At 48.7% G+C, this 19,559-nt stretch overlaps 2 protein-coding genes and 1 long non-coding RNA gene across 4 annotated transcripts in view; 1 reads left to right on the forward strand and 2 right to left on the reverse strand.

The window, feature by feature from the left end:
- The window catches only part of UVSSA (UV stimulated scaffold protein A), a 58,479-nt gene extending 54,499 nt beyond the window's left edge, over positions 1 to 3,980 (forward strand). For both annotated transcript variants that reach the window (XM_080366750.1, XM_080366751.1), the window contains exon 13: positions 761 to 3,980. In XM_080366750.1, the coding sequence (XP_080222876.1) occupies positions 761 to 854 (94 nt within the window). In that variant the 3' untranslated portion in view covers positions 855 to 3,980. The remainder of the gene's footprint in view (positions 1 to 760) is intronic.
- The window catches only part of LOC308054367, a 360,286-nt gene that overhangs the window by 78,412 nt on the left and 262,315 nt on the right, over positions 1 to 19,559 (reverse strand). The gene's annotated exons all lie outside the window — the stretch shown is intronic.
- On the reverse strand, positions 2,273 to 18,675 carry NKX1-1 (NK1 homeobox 1). Its single transcript, XM_080367047.1, has 2 exons — positions 18,120 to 18,675; positions 2,273 to 14,285 (listed from the first exon to the last, which is right to left on the reverse strand). The coding sequence occupies exons 1-2, from the start codon at positions 18,592 to 18,594 to the stop codon at positions 13,474 to 13,476; spliced, it is 1,287 nt and encodes a 428-aa protein (XP_080223173.1). The 5' UTR covers positions 18,595 to 18,675; the 3' UTR covers positions 2,273 to 13,473.

Raw genomic sequence — 19,559 nt, forward strand, 5'->3', positions numbered from 1 at the left:
GCAGAGGGCTCGAATGCTTGCCCATCACGAGGTAGCAGAGATCCCATTCCACTTGATGTAAGAGTGAGGTATTGGACATACTGTCCTGACTATGCTAAACTCTAAGCACTTAGCTGTTCTGCAGCAGTAATCTATCTCTCTGCACAGAGATACATGGCAATCTCTGGCATCTTCCCAAACTAGTGGTGTGCTTGTGGATTAAATAGCTGCTGCTCAGGAATGGGGCTGCTGCTGCTGTGAGCAAGTGTCTTACTCTGCCCGCAGCCAATGAAGTGGGTTTTTAACAACCTGTGAAAGGAAAGTTGCTACATGGGTTAGTTATGTGAATGGAACAGCAAGCCCTTCTCTCACAAAAGCACGCTAGATTCTGCAGGTTGGATTTTGTAAGGCTTTTAGGGCCTGTTAGATACTTATAGTTATTTTTTTTCCCCAAGAGCAGTTAAGTGCTTTTGAAAATCAAACTTGCTATGTGTGACTAACAGAAATAATGCTAGGAGGGTGGAATGCACAGCCATTAAACTGAAAGATTTTAATTTGTTTACTCCTGTTAATAAAATCATTGCTGAATTAAACTATTTGTATTGCTGCAGCTAATTTAGTTAACAAGACAAATTTGTTCAGCCTCATCAGTGCAGGGTTCAGAAGCCTGGTAGTGATTAATCATAGTTCATTTTTTCCCCCCCAACACTCATAAACATTCTCTGAGATGATTGTGCAGAATCAACATAATCGTTTTTATTATTTTTTGTTTCTCTTTCAGAGGTGCTGTGAAACGGGTGGTGAAAGCAATGAACCGAATGGATCAAAGAAAGCATGAGAAGTTTGCCAACCAGTTTAACTATGCACTGAATTAAATTGCTAAACAAATTTGCCCTTCATTTTATTAGAAGAGTGCAACTGCACAAAAACTTTCTCACAGATCTTCATATTTATACTAAAATAGTGCACTAGGTGCATTTTTAGTGGAGTGGTTTTCTGAATTATTTTCATCTTTTAACTTACTGGATAATGAACAGTAATTTTGGCAAAGATGTGATACAGAATGGAATGCATATAACAAGTTGATATTTATTTGCAATGTACATAAAATAGAGCATGTTTTATGATTTGTACATACTCTGGGTAAAACATTCAGATTTTGTTTTTGTTTTCCTTCCAAAGGGACTCATGTAATTTATACCTCCTTTGCCAACATGTGTGTTGTAATTTGCCTCCACTTTCATGTCTTCAGAAAGAAGATGCCCTAGAAACAATTGGATTTCTACCAGAGATGGCAACACGCAGAGTATTTGCTCAGCCTACTATTCTAGAAAGTGTACCACATCAAGTAGCACAGTGGTTCCTGCAGTACTATTAAAGACCTGTTGCGTGCACACTCAAGAAAATAATCCAAATCAACAGATGCCTTCAGATAATGAATGGAGTGCAGCTGGATTTTAGCAAACTGAAATCCAGGAGTTATTTCAAACCTGGTAGCTGTGGCACCAATAGAGAAGCTGAAATGACAAAGGTCATCCTGGTCTGCTTCTAGTCTTCCCAAGATGGTATCCCAGTATCTTTCAGAATTATATCTGGAAAGCATTTTGTGGAAGTTTGTAGAGATACTCAGCATGTGCTGCTGTTTAGCTGACACCAAAAAGCTCCAGTACAGAGTGAAAGTATGAAGTTTTAAAAATTGTTCAAGTGGCATACTGTACTAGTGAACTGTCTGGCTTGAATTGGTTAAAATTACATCAGACTTAAGCCTGAGGGTGGATCTAAGGATCCAGGTATAAACACAAGCATCTACACTCTTCTGACTCCAGAGAGTTAATGTGCATGCTGAGATCAAGCAGCTGGATGTAGTGTAGTTTGTTCTTGGTTGAGTGCTTACCCAGCTCTCCCAAACCTGTTTTGTTGGCTATAGTCATGTCTTAAGCAGAGCGAACCAAATGTTGACTAGTTGTGCTTTTGCAAGGTTTTATACAGCTTTGTGGGTGAAGGAAATCCAGACTATCAAGGAGGACAGAGCATTTGAAAAGCAATTTCAAAGTGAACTGCAGAAGTCTTCAATAAAACACTGAATACAAATTAAATGGATTCTCTACAGCACTGGCTTAGTCACCTGTTGGAGGTGTTTCCTTATGCATCAAGGGACTATAAGAATTAAAAAAGGAGAAAATTCAAATCCTCCATGTAGCTTTTGATCACCTCAGACAAAAGCTAATTTAAAGTTCTGCCAAGTACCTTTTGACTTGCACAAGCATTGCTTAGAAAACCAATTAATGCTGAATCTTGATAGTTTATCTTGCAAGAGCTCTGCAGTTTGGAAGACAGTTTCCTTCTCAAACACAGACATTTAGAAGATACACTTCTAAGCTACCACAAATAAAATAATAGACAGAACTTCAGAAGATATCTACTGCACTGGAAAGCAAAGCTACTTCTACTGTCAGTCTAGCTAACTTGTCAGTGAAGGCTTTAAGTGAAAATGTAGACAAGAGCAAACCAAGTTCACCATCAGGTCAGTTGATGATTTTTAAACTGATTTTATTGCCTATTATTTCTTATTATTTTCTTATGAAGGATAAAGACCCAAAACCAAAAAGCAGCCAACAAACAAAACCCCTCACGTTTGAATGTAATACAGGTCATTGGTTGCTGGGATCCCAGAACAGCCTAAATGAAACTGTTTGATCTTGGAGATTAGCATTCAAAAGAGCCACAAAGGTCACTGTACCACTAATCCAGAGATTCTTGAGCCTGCACAGGCTAAAGGTGTTCATTGAAGACATGTTTTCTCTTCCCCCCCCCTCCCCTGTAAAAAGAGTTGCAAAATGATGCTTAACCCTACTTTGCTGTGGACATAAGATGTCAGCAATAAAAAGTTTCTGGCAAACAGTAGGCACACTTTACCCATAGAGTTCCCTTTTTGGGCCTTCAGTAAAATAAAATAAACACAAAGACTGAGATTGTAAAAGGAAATGATAGAAAACTGTAAGAAAGAAGTGTGCTTAGTAAGTAATGCTTCATTAATGATGCTACTTAGTCACATCGGTTCTAGAATTGTTGGGTGAAACTTCTCTGGACTAGTGTGTCCAATCTACCAGTTAAACCTGATCCTACCATGTGATCTATATGCTCTCCCCCTTTCTTTATTAAACACACACATTCAAAAAGGTGTTTAGAAAAACCTCTGTCATGCAGAAAGAGAATTTGCAGAATTGAGGTTTCCCAGCAAGTGACTTGGAGATAGCTGACTGACACAGGTGCATGGATTTTGGGCCAGGTTAGTGATGACTTTTTTTTTTAAAGCTCTTCAATTTTTGTTTTGGTTTTGTTGTAAGAACTTTCCATGTCAGGTGGGGAATATACCCACTTGGATGCAACTTTTTTTTCCTCCTCTTTCTGCCTTGAAGCAAGAAAGACCATTGACCCTCCATAGGAGAAGGTGTTGAACACATCTTCTGTAGCACTGCCTTTAGGATAGCTCTTATCAGCATGTATCCAGTGTTTGAGAAACCCATGCTTCCTCTGCTATGTTAATTATGGCCTCATTTAATCAAATTATTTCTCTACAGGGGCAATTCAGCATATATACACACCGCAGGTCTTGAATTTTGCCACTTCAGCATTCTCATTAGATCTGGTCGGATATAGTTCCAAGGATTTTGGGAACTTTCTCCTTTTCCTGGGTTCATCTGTAGCTCGCTGGAAGAAAATTTTTAAAAAGGCATCTATCTCTAAAGGTCCAGCATGCCTTCATTAAATAAAAGTCTTTTTAACTTCAAAATAAATCAAGCTACCTTTTATATATACCACACCGCTTTGTGCATCGCTTTACTTGTGGCAATTGACAAATTTGAGGTCTCTGAGCTCACCAGCTTTTCAGTCATCTTAGCTGTTAAACTGTCTGTCTGACATTTCTGCTAGCACTTTTCTACTCTTGTCCTCAGGGCTTCTGGGGAAAAAGAAATAAAATACAAGTTTCATTCATGTAATCTCTGCTTGTGTTTTAGTCTTTATAACTTGCTCAAATGCTTTTGCAATTGTACTATAACATACTTCTGCTCATTGGGGATATCGCATGTGATTCCTGGGTACCTAAACATCTTGGATGATTTGACCTCTAGAGTGTTAAGGTGAATAGTTGTAATACAGGTTGAATATTCTGTACTTCTAAAAGGACATGGTAACTCTGAGCTGAAGTGAGCTGTGCTAACGCATCCGGGTCATCCTTTTATAACTAGTGCTGAGTGGTAAGACAAGAGCTGAAAGTAAAGACTTATCTGGTTGTTCTTACCTGAGCACACGGTTGTATCTGGGAAGTAAAAGCCTGGAAGGAAGAGACTGTAGCATGTATGAATGTAGTGCCCTTTGGAGTGAGGGGTCTGGCCTTCTGATACAAAGCACTTGGTGACATAAATGACCTTGGTATGGAGTTTGTGAGCAGGGCTTCTAAACAAAAATCCTTCAGCACATCCCCTCTGAAGTTACTGAGGCAGGATGGTAAGTCCATACTCCTCTTTTTCACAATACCTTGCAATGTCATTTTCTCTAAACTTACTTGAGGCTTGGCTTTAGCAATCCAGAACTGGCTGAAGAATTCTATTAGAAAACTGTAACTCTCCAAAGCTCTCATAAATTATGTTTTAAAGGTTTATTTGGAGGGGAATTGGGGGTTTTGGAAGCAAGACAAAGAGGCAGGATTTGTAAGCAGTTCTGCATGGATGGTGCATCATGCCATGTAAACAGTTTGCAGGCTGGGGAGGACATCAGTGAGTTTCAAAGTGGACATTGTTTTAAAAAAATATATTTTTTGCTTTCCACAAAAGAAATATAAACCTTTTCCACTTAAAGTGGCTGTGGAAATGGATGATAAGTATGTTCCTAATTATAAGGAGCTAACTAGCCCCAAGCAAGAAGTAGTATGGAATCTCAGGAACCCAGCCAGCAAAACCCTCAACTCGGCATGTATCAAAATAGTTGGGCCAAGGTAGCCATCTGGTGGTCTCTAACACTCAACACTGCAAATACCTGATTGTTACCTCAACTGTGTTTGTAGCTTGTCCAGTGCTGTTAAACACATTAATGGTTTTAATAATGAAATGTCTTGGTAGGTTATGCATCAGAAAAGGTAAGGACATCTGGATATTACAGCAGTATGTAAGTGATGAAAATTGGTCATTTAAAACCACGCCTTTTGAAATGATAATACCATATAGGAAACCATCCTGCCTGTACAGTGTAGTCTGACCATGGATCATAGCAAATAGGATGGAAAGGGACCTTCTGCAAACTGGCCTAAAGAAGGTCTAGGTGCACAAATCCAAGGTATGGTTTAAGTTTCCTGGGCCCCTAAGGGTCTGTACTTGCCATGAGCTGCATTGGCTCAGAGCTCTTGCTTGAGCCTAATGAGACCCAGGGAAAGAATTGTACAAGCACTTGGTAAGACTTGGCATGGCATGTGTTTTCACACCTTGCCTAACACCCACCAACCATATACCTTTAACAAAATCACTGGTTTTAAACAGGCAGTGACAATCATAGTGCACAGAATAGCTGTCATGCTGGAGCAGACATTCAGGTGAGGTGGAGTTCCAGGTCCCTTCTCAGCCTAAGAGGTGACAGCCTCAAGAAGTCACCCAAGCCACAGGTGACTTAAGTGCAAGAGCGCTGAGAGGAAATAGTTTCTATCACCCGTTCTTCTGTGGGAACTGAAACTGAACCACAGTGGAGCTAGAAACACTTCATGTAGGAGACTGGACAGAAGGTAAAAAAAAAACCAAAACAAAAAAACCAGCTTCCAGATTACAGTGCCCAGAGTGGGGCAAGGGAGGGCTGTATCTGGGTCTTCATCCCCTAGACACCTACCACTGAAAACACCACTGACTTTCATGGAAAGAGCTCCCTCACCAGCTAAAGGAGCTTAGGACCTCTTAGACACCAAAGCCTAAGAAGAGTGTTATTCTGATAACTACTATAGATCAGTTTCTCTGTATATCCCAGTTTTGGGGTGCACTGGGACAGCTACATTTAAATAAAACCAAAACAATTAACATCCTGTTCCTGGATGAAAATAACACTGGAATTTGTGTCTGGAATTATGAAAGGGAGTTCTGCCCCAAGCAGTGCCCAAGGAAAACCCCACAGTGCCAGGAGTGTGGAGTGAGTCAAGTCTATAGCAAGGTGAGAAAGAAAAAACAGGGTAGAGACTCTGGATGTCAGGGAGAGGTGAGCCAGGAGCAAAAAGATGAGAACAGAAAGGACAGTGGCCTTCCTGACAAGGGGCACCATCCCACAGCACCCAAACAAAAAAACTGAGCTCGGTAATAGTAACAGAGCCAGCCAGCAGTCCGCAGGTTACCTGGAAGTCCGCCAAGATAACAGGCAAGTCTGGAGCCAAGTCAGTAAGGAAGGATCAGGGGGGAGGGTTGGTAAGGGACAAAGCTGAGTGCAGCACCTACACCGCAGCTCAGGCACAGGATTCCAGCTAAATGCCATTCCCCTGCAGCCAGCTGGAGGGCTCAGGGCGGAGAACCTAGTTAGTTCTCTCATAGTTTAGCTGGTTTCACAGCAGCCTGGCCCAAGGCGGTGCAACTGTGCCCTATCAGTGCAGCCCTTGAACGCCCGACGGGCTGTGGGATGAGGGTACAGAGGAAGGCTACAGAGAAAGATGGTGAAAGGCTAGTGAGAGATGTTGGAGCCTGTTTGTACATGCAGAGCCCTAGGAGCATCCCTCTTAAATGGATGTGGTGATGGACCTTTCCATTACACAATCCTCTACAGAAATTGGAGGAATTAAGCAAAAGGCTGGGAACCCTGACAGAGGCTAAGGCCCCAGAGCAGCAGCCTAGATCGAGACCAGTCTGGACCCTCCCCATCCAGCACCACTGGTGACCCCTTCAGCTGGGAGAGATGCTGAAGATCCCAGAACTTGGCACATCCTCTAAAAAATACATGTGGAGCTGGGTCTGCCTGTCAGCTGGACAAATGGTGACCCGTGGGACAAAGCTACTGCCTTTCCAGCTGCAGGAGTCAGATGCTGCCCCTGAAGGAAAAGAAGGGCGAGTGCTATTAATTACTCATGCTTCTGAGTTGATGCTTTCCCTCTTCTTTATCTCCTTCAAAGCTGATCGAGTGAAGAAAGAAATTAATCCATGTCCTTGTTGAGCCTTTCCTATTAGCTCAGTCCGGGAAGTACAGAATCTAAATGCAGTACCAGCTCAGGAGAGCCATCTGGGAGCGGGCTCTGCCGTGCAGGGAGTGGGGCATGGTGGTGGGTGTGTGGTGATGGGCTGCACCACAGCCTGGGCAAACTACACTGGGCTTCACTCCACTGCAATCTGTTTCTTCGTCCTTAAATGTCTGTTACTTGAATATTGTCATTGGGCTTTTTGGGTAGACTTCCCCTTGCTTTTCTGCCTGTCAGCGCCCTGAGCAAAACCCTGGCTCTTCTGTACCAAGTGCTTGTATGTTTTTGCATTAGCATCAGGAATCCCCTCTGTCAAGGGGTTAAGGAAAAAGCTTATTAAAATCGTTTAAATGTGGTGCTAATTAGTTTAGATGTAATGAGCAGCATTAGGCGTCTGGTTGCTTTGAAAGGGATTGTTGAATAACCATTTCTGCCGACATTCCAATTTGCATAATGACAAGGTGTTGGCATTGCATCCACCATTAATTTGCTATATTTATAATGCCATTATGGAGCCACTCTTATCCTCGCGCACTATAAAAGGTATATGGAAATACAATATATGATTCTGCTTGTTTGGAAATTGCTTTTGGATATCTTTGCATTTTTGTAATAGTATTTTTGGCAGTTGACGGCTAGCAGCACCGGGAGGAGAGTCTGCCACACGTTTTTACTAGGGCTGAAATTAGATGTTGCCTCCACGTGTGCCTGAGTGTTTATTTTCACCAGTACTGAAGCAGAAGCAGCAAATGGGAGAGTGATCGGGTATGCTGCAGAGCGTGCTCAAAGCAAACACAGTTTTTCACTCTGAATCATCACTACAAGGTATAGTGCTGGTGCTTTAAGGCCCAAAGAGCATTCTTAATTGCAAATCTCAAAATATTTAGCAGGTCATAGAGAGTGCAGCTTGCTACTACAAATTCTTGGTCAACAGAAGGAGCTGAAGAAGCCCTAGCGGCAGCTCATCCGAGTGCTTTCTTCCCACGCTTCTCTTCCCCTTATGCAGTCTCTGGGGACGGAGGCAGAGGAAATAAAGCTTGTCACCCTACCTAGGTTAAGCGTGGAAAGGCAGGAAAGAGTCCCTTTACGTCCAGGGCAAGTTCTTGTGATGTATGTATGTGGTTATGGGCAAAAAGAAAGAAAGAGGGAAAAAAAAAAAGAAAGAAAATGAGCAACATTCAAGATACTTGTACTAAGGTTAGTAGATTTATTTTCCTTCTCTTGAAAAAGCAGAAGTTTACCAAAGAGGGTGAATCTTTACTGTGTCAGTCATCATCCCACAATAATATTTCTGTGACTTGCAGTTCTTTGCTGTGGTGTCATCCCTCCTTTATTATCATTGTAAAATGTTTCTGATTTGTAACATTACAGAGAAGAAAGTATAAAAAGTGTATTTTAAAATAAAAAGCCTAGTGCTTTGGGTGGAGCTAGCTACTTTCAGCTAGCTGAAGATTTGCCATGTAATGAGATTAACTTAGTAAATCATATACAGATACTGCCTGACCCTGAATGTCCAGACTTTTGGGCCCTGACCATGATTCGCCCTCTGTGTCCTTGGTGTTTCTCTGTTGATACAGGTTGCATCCACAGGATTTCCAGCATCCACAGGATTTCTCCTGATTGGGCACTGCAGACTTAGCAGCTCTAGTTTTCTGAGGCTGTGATAACCTCCCGAGCTGCTTTGAAGCTTATTCTGTAAGATGAATTCACATCTCTGCCAGACAGCATCAGGAAAGTAGAAAGAGCTCTTACTGTCAGGGTTATTTTCACTGTGACAACCATCATTCTGTCCACCTGAGACATCTGTGTAATGTGAGCGTGTGCTTCAGAACAGTAGGGGGGGGGAGGGGAAGCACCAGTCGAAGAATGTGGTTTACGTATGTAAACTGTTTAGGTAAACCCACTTTGTGAGACAAACTGATTAGGATCCCGTGTGTTTACATGCCTGGCCCCTTCATCTTCAGCGTCTGCTCTGACCTGTGCCTTGGTTTACCTCCCAGAGTCTGACAAATCTTCCAATTTCATAGAAAATCTTTTTTTTACTTGCTCTTAAAAAAGGCTCTATGACAACCATATTTGCTTACTCTTTAAGGCAGAACCTGAAGATCTGCCCAGACATTGTAAAATCGTGTTCTGTTGAGTATTTTAATACATCTGCATTTGAGCAATACATTTTTATACGTGTAATACAGGAGTTCATGGATATTTGCCAATACAGCAGACTACAAGCAGACACCATGGTGTATTTTGGGGAAATCAATTTAAATTCATACAGTCAAGACCGTATTTTTGATATTTTGCTTATGTAATATAAGAATAGAAACACAAAACATGACTGAGTTCAGTCTGAAACAGAAGGCCTCCAATACATGTGAAAAAAACTGAAGAATTCATCTAAAAAAGTGGCTCACTAAACCCACGTTCCCTGCTCAACTGGAAATAATACCAAGAAATTTTGGAGGGTTGATGATATAGGGCACTGGTTTCCAATGATTTGGTATAGCATCAATGACCGTTGTATGTAAGCAATGACACAAGATATTTTGAGATATTTTCAGCTATCTCCCAATCATTTGGAATGTATCCATCTGTATTTCTGTGCTTTTTCCTGTTATTTCAATTATAAGACATTTTAGTGCTGTTTATTCAGTGAACGTGAACAACCGGAACTTGTGCGGTGTACGTTAAATAATTGAAGTAAAATAGATGTAGTTTCCTCTTCTTTTTAACTCTTTCATTCATATAGAGAACAATGGCAAGATGAATTTAATGGCTGAATCATTTCTCCCTAATGCAGGCTTGCACCCTTGGATTTAACATTGACTTCATGGGAACTAGTACAAAAATATGCTGATGCTCCAGATCATCTTTGGTACGTGCCAAAAACGTCTACTTGAAAATATTGACTCAGACTCCAAATGTGTGGCTGGGTGTATCTGAGATGAGAATTTGTCCTCTGGCAAATGCTTTGCTAAATGTTCTCTTGAATGCGTTCCGCAGTTTGAATCCCCCAAGACTGAATTTTATGAATGAATAATGAAGTAATTAGAAAAAATTAACTCACAGAATGAACCAGAGAAAACACCTCCTGCTTGTGTCATAATCGTCTTTCCCTCTGTCAGTAGATTCTACTTACACTGCACCGGGGTCTCTGCTCCACGGATGACTCACTGAAAATGAGCTGCAATCCCTCCAACAAGCTCGGTGCAGGAGCGCAGAGCATTGCCTGCAGTGCGCAGCATCAGGTAGGGGCCATATGGGGTCAGTGTTGGGGGCTTTGGGGGCTTTTTATGGCTATCTAGTATGATAACCTCAAATTGCTGCATCAAGCCCTGTCTCAGTCTCTTAGAGAGCCAGAGTACCAATGGGCAGGAACACAGATGACAGAGTTAGGACGTTCAGGCAGGTGAGAGCATCCAGCTTTAGCACACGGGGTGTGGAGCATTCAGACCAGGGATGCTCCCAAGAGCTGCCCTGTGCTGACACCACCAGGCCTCTCCCCGGCCAGTCTGTGACCGTGCAGCCTGACCCAACACCACAAACCAGCTGCAGAGCCATGCATGGTCCAGGGAGCATCGTCTGAATTAGCTCTTTGGTGCTGATACTTAAACAGCCTCTGCATACAGACCGTATCTTGTGACCAACGGGACCGTAGCTTGCCCTGGGCTGCCGCATGGCCTGCGCACCACAAGAGACATGCGCTATGGCTGAGGCTCTGCAGTTTTGCTCTTGACTTCTGTGAGCCTAGACGTCCAGATGAGGTATTCGAGCAAGGATTATCAATAACTTCCTAAACTCTGCTGAGAAAGATACCTGTGGCTCTGTTTTCAGCACTGCTATAAAATGTGAGGAGCCTTGTTAAATCGAGTTTAATGACTAGGAATCTCAGGCTAACTGACTCCTTCATCCAACAGCTGTGAGTAATAATACTCACATGAACAGGTTTCACTGGCAGGATGCTAACTGACCTGGAGTAGGAAAATCATCTACTCAGAAGCTCTGAGCAGCTCCCTGTTGGAGCTGAATTATTTTCCGCCTGGGGGAATCGTTCGCAGCTCCTGGTGTGCGGGCAGGGTTTGAATTATCTCTTAATTAAGCTGGGTCGTGTCCCATCTGAGCTAACCGTTCAGCTGCTACTAGCACCTGCTCAATCCTGGTCAGCAAAGGGTTAGTTTTAGTGTGGAAGAGTCTCCCGAGTATCCGTTTCCCAGTTGAGCTGGTCTTCTCCTGCCAGTAAAAGCCGCGCAGAGCTGTGCTCCAAGCACTACTTATAATGCTTGCCCTGAAATTTCTCTTCAGAGCATCTTTTATCGTAAAGGTTCTTATTTTCACAAATGCAAATGAGTCTGGTTCCAGACTCCTGGCACTTGCAAGCTTCTAAACGAGGTGGGAAGAGCACCCGGAGCGGAGCCCGCAGCATCCCTGCTCTGTTCCCGCACCCACCCGCACCCTGGAAACCGCTGTCCCTGCGTGGGACTGCGCATCCGCTGTCCATGCGTGGGTCTGCGCATCTGTAGCATTAGCCATCCCTGCAGATTTTCTTTCCACAACAGCTGAGTTCTTCCTACAGCGGGTGTGCGGGAGCGGGAGGCGGCTGCGGAGCGCCGGGCCGGGCGCGGTGCCTCTGCCCCAGGCCGGGGGCAGCTGGGGAAGCCGGGGGAGCCGGGGCAGCCGAGCCCGAGTACTTTGGCCGTCGGGCAGCGGGGGACGGGTGCGCAGCCTTCATCCCCTCTCTGCTCCCCAAAATCGCTCCGGAAAACACCGGTTTCTTAAGATTACCCCTGGGAAGGGGGACGTTAAAATTCTAGGGGAAAAAAAAATTTAAAAAAGGGGGAGAGGGACACAAAAAACAAAACCTAGTGGGAAGCGAAAGCTGTTCCCTGGGCCCACGCAGGGAGTGCAGAACCGGGAGAAACGCGTCCCCGCAGCGTCCCCGGCACCCTCACAGCCGCAGCCAGCTCGGGGTGCTCAAAGCGGTTCTAGACTTTTTCTTCGAAATTAAGAAAAAATATAATAAGGTAAGGTTTATAACAGAGTGCCTTTGATACTTCTTTTAAAGTAATTAGGGGAAAGGGGATGGAAAGATTAATTTCTTTTTTAAAGTGGAGGAATCTGGATGAAAGAAACGATTTGCTGAATTTACATAAATCCAAAATATCAGACTCCCGGTCTGCGGCAACACAGGAGAGATGGCGAATTCTATACAAGAAAAATAAAAAGATTTTTTTTTGTCTTAATATTGCACAACAGCAATCGGCAAAGTCAATTAAGAAAATGCAAACAAGGGAACTCAGAAACAAAGGCTATTTGCGTCTAAGAAATACGCTCTCAGAGTAAACGAAACGAATAAAAGATGCTGCAAGACATCCCTCCAAACGCCTCATGAGCCAGGCGTTTTCCAGAGGAAACTTGTTAGGCACCAAATCAGCAGAAACCCAGGACTCAGCACCACGGGAAGCCGCCGTTTCCTTAAAGTTTATTGATTGATTTAAAGTGTTTAGCAAACAAAGTGCTTTCCGTATCATCTCTTGCTCATTACTCCCATACCTTATACATTAATTATAAAGTTAAAACTTTTTTTTTTTTTGTAACAACCAGAAATATACAGAACTGTTTAACGTAAAAAAAACCCCAACCCCGCGCCCCAGCAGCCGCCCCCTCGGCCCCCCGCCCCGCCCGTCCGCAGCGGCTCCTCCAGGGTCGGGTTTCGTTGCAGAGTGACGTATGTAAAAAAAATCTGTCGTCACCGTGAGGTCACGGGAGGCAGCGGCGCATCGTTGCCTCGGCAGTGTCGAGGGACAGGACCGATAGTTCTCTGTTTTACCCTGAGAGTCAAATGGGTACGTAATCTTTTTTTTTTTTTTTTAAGTTTTGACGAGTGGCCAGACCAGAATAAAAACGAAGCCCCCAAAAAATAATAAAAATCAACCCACATAGCAACGAGGGACGGTGAAAATAAAAATACAGGTAACGATGATTTACATCTACTCGTATGTACACGGGGGAGGGAGGTTTTCCTCCTCCTCCCCCCTCAGAAGCGCCGTCCGGACACATCGCATATAAAAAGGGTCGTAGAAATGATGGCGGGCAGTGGGCTCGGGGGCCGGGGCGGGGGCTGGGGGTGGCCGGAGCCCCGGTGTCGCTGCCAGGCGGCTGTGGCTGTCACCTCTCGGGGCGGGGGGAGAAGCCGCCCGGCGCCCCGAGCGCCCGAGCCGGGCGGGCCCTGAGGGGCGGCGGGGTGCAGCGGGAAGGGGCCGGGGGGCGAGCAGCAGGAGGAGGGGGAGGAAGGGGCGTCGGGCTTATAGGTGCGGGGTGTAGAAAGCCGGAGCGCCGTAAGTCTGCGAGCCCAGGACGAAGGGCGAGAGGACGGCGGGGCTGGGCAGGAAGGGCAGCTGGGCGGCGCAGACCAGCCCGCCGGCGGGGTGCCCGGCGTAGCTGCCGGGCCCGTGCATGGAGAGCGGGTTGCCCATGGGCGGCGAGTGGCTGAGGGGGCTGAGCCCCCCCGCTAGCGCCCCGCCGCCCAGCCCGCCTCCCGCCCCGCCGCCGCCGCCGCCACCGCCGGTGGGCGCGCTGGTGTCGGCCCCCGGGTTCTGCTTCTTCCACTTGGTGCGGCGGTTCTGGAACCAGATCTTCACCTGCGTCTCGGTGAGGCTGAGGGAGAGCGCCAGGTTGAGGCGCTCGCAGACCGACAGGTACCGCGTGGACTTGAACTTGTTCTCCAGCGCCACCAGCTGCTCGTAGGTGAAAGCTGTCCGCGCCCGCCGGGGCTTGCCCGACTTGGAGTCCGAGCCCGTCCGCTTCCGCTTGGGCTTGGCCTGCTGCTGGCTCTGCGGCGGCCCGCCGGGACCCGCCGCCGGCTGCTGGGGCGGCGGCGGCGGCGGCGGCGGGGGGGGCGGGACGCAGCCCGGTTCGGCCGCCTCGGCGTGGAGGTGGCCCGGGTCGGCCTCGCCGGGCGCCGCCGAGCTGCTGCCGCCGCTGCTGCTGCTGCTGCTGCTGCTGCTCTCCTCGCTGCACAGCTCCTCGTCGTCCGGCAGCTCGCTGTCGGGGCTGCGGCTCGGCCTGCTGCTGTAGTCGAGGTCGCAGTCCTCGGCCTTGTAGAGCTCGCCGTCCTCTGCGGGCAACCGACAGCCGCTGTTAGGCCTCGCCGCCGACGGACCCAGCCCCCGCCCCGTCCCGACCCCGGGCCCCTCCCGGGCTGAGGGGCAGCGAGGGGACACCGGCCGCGCCGTGGGGCAGACTCAGCCCCGCTGCTCCTGGGACAGGGGGACGCGGGAGCGCGGCCCCCCCGCCCCGGCCCTGCGTCGGGGACGCGCTGGGAGCGGGGGGAACAAGGCGAGGAGCCGCTCAGGAGCGGCCGTGATGGGGCTCCGAGCCCCCTCCGAGGCCGTCCCGGGGGCTGCGGGGCCGGGGAAGGGCTGCCCAGCCCGGGGAGGCTTTGCCAGCGCTGCCCCTTCCCCGCCGCCCACCGTTGGCGACAGCTGGCATAGGGGCGCGCCCCCCCCCCCGCCGCCAGCGCCCCCCGCGACCCGCTCGGGGGCTGTGGGGAGGGAACGGGGGGGGGCCCACGCCCCACGCCCGTCCCCAGCCGGCAGCGGAGGTGTCACATCGCTGGTCAGAGTTTTAGCAGCGGAACCTCCGCGTCGGTGGGAGGTTTGCCCGGTTTTGCTCGGGCGTTTTTAACCGTTTCCTCGCCTGGTTTGACCTCTTGTCACTCGCTGAGATGGAAGTATTAAAGCGGAGTAAATACTTGTATTGATTAGCAGAGCAGATACAAACTTAATTAAACTCATTTTGTGTAATGTACAAACTAGTTAATGGTCATTTAATTTATTTGGGTTTATATTACGCTCCAATTAGCGGGTCTTCATCGGAGAACAGGGTAATTATCCGGTATTTAAGGCTATTGGACTTCTGCTGACGGTTCTGTCATTATGAAGCCTGAAAGCAAATGGCGTTTTTCAGTGCAGAGCCTGACCCTGGCCGGGGGCTCGGACTCCTCGGGGGTCGCCGGGCGGGGACCCCCGCCGCAGGGGCGCGGGGCGCGGGAGGCACCGCGGGCAGGTCGTGGAGCAGAGGCCCACGGGTACCCTCCTTTTAGCGGTTTTCGAGTTCTTAGAGTGCTTTTAAACACTTCTAAACTTCCCTCCGCTCGCACCTGCATCGGGGGTGCAACTCCGGGAACCCCCGAATCAAGGGCTCCTTTAACTTGGTTAACCGAGGCAGGCAGATAGAAAGCGAAACGCTCATCTGTCACCCCTATCCCGCCGAGGCAGGCAGATAGAAAGCGAAACGCTCATCTGTCACCCCTATCCCGGGCGTGCTTGAGCTGGTTTTAATCCTAAAAAAAACTGAACACGCTATTGCACCTCAAACTCGGTCCATACCCTAAACGCCGGACACCCGACAGCCCGTATATACGATTAAGGGTGCTCTTAAAAAGTGTCTTGTTCGACGAGCTAACATCGGACGTGGCTGGCTCACGAAGAGAAAGAGGGACAGGGAAGTTTATTGTAATCCTTATCACCCGGAAAATATCTCTTAATAACTTGGGGTTCATTAAGAATCCTTTCCATCTCTCCGTTCACATCGGCGCACGGAACACGCAGTGACCTCCGCGCCCAGCAGTGAGCCCCGCCGGGTTTGTCCCAGCCCCGCACAGGGGGTGCGGACTAACAGCTTGCAACCTGTAGAATCCGCTACAAATTGCAGCGCGTAATTTTGTGCAACAACAGTTCGTAAAAAGTGCGCGTAGCTACGGCTGCGGGGCAGCCCCGAGGCTGAGCCGAACGCCGCCGCGCAGCGCCCGACCGCGCAGCGGGCAGGGAGCGGGCAGCTGCTCTTTTAGAGTTTATTTCTTTTCTTTGTTTTGTTTTGGTTTTTTTTTTCCTTCCTCCCCAGTAAACTCTATGAAATCCCAGCCATAGCTCACCTACAATTTTCTTTAAAGAGAAAGATGCAGCGCGAATATGACGGGTGATGGGGCTTGACGCTGGGCTTGCAATTTTGTTTCTGGAAGATGTTAAATGTTAATTTAATACGGAGTTTTAACTATTATTTTTAACAGTAGATGAGTTTTACGAGCGGTGCGCGACAAGCGCTGTTTTCACTCTCCTTTTACCAGAAAGCCTTTGCATTTTCCGGGCGTTGGTACTTTTCTGGCCAGAGCCACTTTTCGGAACACTTCTCCTAAATGAAACCACTGCTTGAGCTAATATTAATCACGGCGGGGAAAGGGAGGAATTAAGTATCGTGATTTTCGAGCAGTCCTGGCTCTATTCGCGACTCTTGCCATAATATTAAGGCGGTAGGACCGAAGAGCTGAACGTGCGAAGTGTCCGGGACACTTGTCAGCAGACGAAGCGCACCGCTCCGAGATGCCTCCAAATATATTTATTTTTAGAGAAGGGATAGAGTTGCATTTCTCTCCTTGTCTGGAGATAAAAGCGTGAGATTAGCCACAGGCTGACCTCGTCAGTCTTTCTGATCTCTCAGATCTATTTAGTATGACAAAAAGTCAGATGAGTTTAAAGGAATAATTACCCCAGCTGCGCACCGCTTTTAAAAATCTCTTCCGAATTCTGTTAATGCCCCGCTCCTGCTTTTTTGCTGCAGAGATGAAAAATGCCTCTGTTGTGTAAGGCTCGGGCTGGAGCAGATTCCAGACCTCTTTCGCTGCCTAATTTTAATGGAAAGAGCCATGCTGTGGCGGGATTAGAAAGCTTCGAGTCCTCTCCCGCCCCAGACGCAGAGAAATTATTTTTCCCTGTCCGAGAAGTTTATCCCCCGCCACCAGCGGCCCCTTCTCCCTCCTCTCAGGACACAGAACAGATATTTTCCCACAGCTATCGTCTTTTACTCGGAAACCCTCCGCTATCCCCCGAGTCGCGGTGTTCAGAGGTGAGAAAGTTGGGATATTTGGGCCCAGAAAGAAAAAGCAATCTAGAGCTCGGGTCGAATGCAATTCCCGATCAATAGCGAGCCCTAATAAGTGTAATAGGTTTTAATCGAGTAATTATCCGAATTTTGACCCTATAATTTAGATGTTAGGGAAGAGTTTGCAAGGTGCTTGAAAGAGATATGCACAATTCGATAATAGGATATCGATCCAGGCAGTCCTACATGCCACTCTGGGGCGATTTCCCCCATTATCCAGCCTCTTTACGCTGCTAAGCACATTTTACCTTAAATGTAATCGAAGGAATTTAATTGTTTTTCCAGAGATAACCAGCATTTTGTCACAATTAGTCTGATTTGTCCTAAAAAAAGCCAAAGGAAAGAGAAAATTGAATCTGTCGCCCAGAGCAACGGGCAGCAGGCTGCGGGGGGGAAGAGACGGGGACAGCGGGGCTGGAGAGAAGGTGCATAAAAGTCATAAATGCCTGGGGGGACCCACGCGTGGAGGGGGTGCGTGGGGGCACGGAGAGAAGGGTTCGCCTTGCCGGGGCCGGAGCTCCGGGCCCGCCGCAGCCTCAGCTCCAGGAGCCGCTTAACAAGTTTGCCCGAGCGGGGGCTCGCACCCAGGGCTGCCTCCTCCCGAGAGGAGGAAGAGGATGGCGGGATCCTTCCCCCACGCAGCCGGCCCGGCACCGATCCTGCCTCTCCCGGGGATGCGCAGGTCGGACAGCGCGGGGTGCCCCCGCCGAGCCGAGCCCGGCCGGTGCCGAGCCCCGGGGCCGCGCCGCCAGCCGCGGGGGGATGCGCCCGCCCCTCCGCCCGGCAGGCCCCCGGCCCGACGCGCTTCCCCACCTCTTGCCATCTCGCAGCAGCAGCGCAGGGAGCGTTTGCCCTTCCCCGGGAGCCGGCTGCTCCCAGGGCTGCCGGCGGGGGACCGGCGGTCTTTACAAGCATGCAAGCCCCTTCCTCGGGGGAGCTGAGTGCAGCCCCCACCATGGCGGGGGCGGGAAGGGGGGGGGGGGGGCGCCTGCGAGCCCCCAGACCTACTTACTGATCAGGTCTGCGGACTTCTTGCACGTGTCGAAATCTTCGGCGAGAGCCTTTTGCTCGGCCAGCTCCGTCCCTGAGTCCTCGGGCTTATCCTCCGCCCCCAGCGTGAAGTCGGTGCCCACCGATTTGTACAAGACGGCGCACTGCCTCCTCTTGCTGTTGAATTTGTTAGGGTCCAGGATGTCAAGCACGGAGAAGGAGGTGGTTCTGTGCACCATGGGCAGCGCGGCCACTGCCCCCTCTTGTCCGGGGGTGTTGCTCTGGTTGTCCCCTTGCCTGTCCCTATTTCCAGGGCAGGAGTAGAGCGGCAGCTCGCCGCCGGCCGACAGCCGCTGCTCCCCATGGCTGTCCATGCCTTCCCCGTGCAAGCCGCAGGGCTCCCCGCCGATGCCCGCCGCGGCTGCGGGGGCTGTCACCGCCGCGGCTGCCGCTGCCGGGATGGAGATGTCACCGACCTTGTCTCTGCTCACATTCATGACTCTTTGCAGAGCCCCTCTGGGTTGCAACTTCTCCCCCCCCCTCCCCCCCCCCCTCCGCCTTGCTCCCCCCCCCTCCCCTTCCCCCGGCGAAGTTGAGCTGGAAACTCCTCCCCGGCCCCGCTCGGCTCGGGGGCGAGCGCTGCCTGCAGCTCCCCGGGCTGCGCTGGGGCCGGCCGGCCGGCAGCCTCCGGGAGAGGCAGGAGTCACAAGGTGATGCTCGGCTCAGAGCCTCCACTCAGCTGCTCCTTCTTCCTTCTCATCATCCTCACCAGGCTGCCCAGGCGCTCCTGCACACACCGCCCTCCCCCCGCACACATACAGACAGAGGCAAGGCTCTATCTTATTTATGCATTCATATTTAGCACTGGGTTGTAATTGGCTACAAATTAATCCCTTGCCCATAATAGTCTGTAATCTTCATCACTGGAGGAGAGACACGGTGAAAGTGTGTGCCGGGGGGAGGGGGGCAGCGGGGGAGAGAGCGAATGAAAGATGGTGTTGGCTGTGATATACTTGGCTGTCAGCTCTGTTTCAGCACACCTCCACTCATCTGGAAAGCATCTAAATAGCCTTATTTGGAGAAGTGGGAGGAGATGACGCTTTCTTTTAAATAATTGCGGGATCAATATAAAGAAGATATTATATACAGAAAATGGGAACTAAAGGTCTTCCACCCCTAATAGTGGAGTTAGATGATCAAAAGGGGATTATGTGTGTGTGTGGGCTCAGAGGTGTCAGCCCCCAGCACCTGTTTCCCTTCCCTGCTGGTTTTATTAAATTAGAACAAAAGGAGAAAATTACGGACGAGGTTTAGTGGTTGGAGCTGGGCTTATGTCCGCGGACACACACACACACACGCTTCCCTTTCGCTCCCTTAGCTAATTAATTAAAATTAAATATAAAATGTAAGTGCCAGGAAAGTGCTGGAAGAAAATTAATACATTTAAACGGCACAAGACAAA

This window comes from Falco punctatus (assembly GCF_963210335.1).
Source record: "Falco punctatus genome assembly, chromosome: 1".
NCBI lineage: Eukaryota > Metazoa > Chordata > Aves > Falconiformes > Falconidae > Falco > Falco punctatus.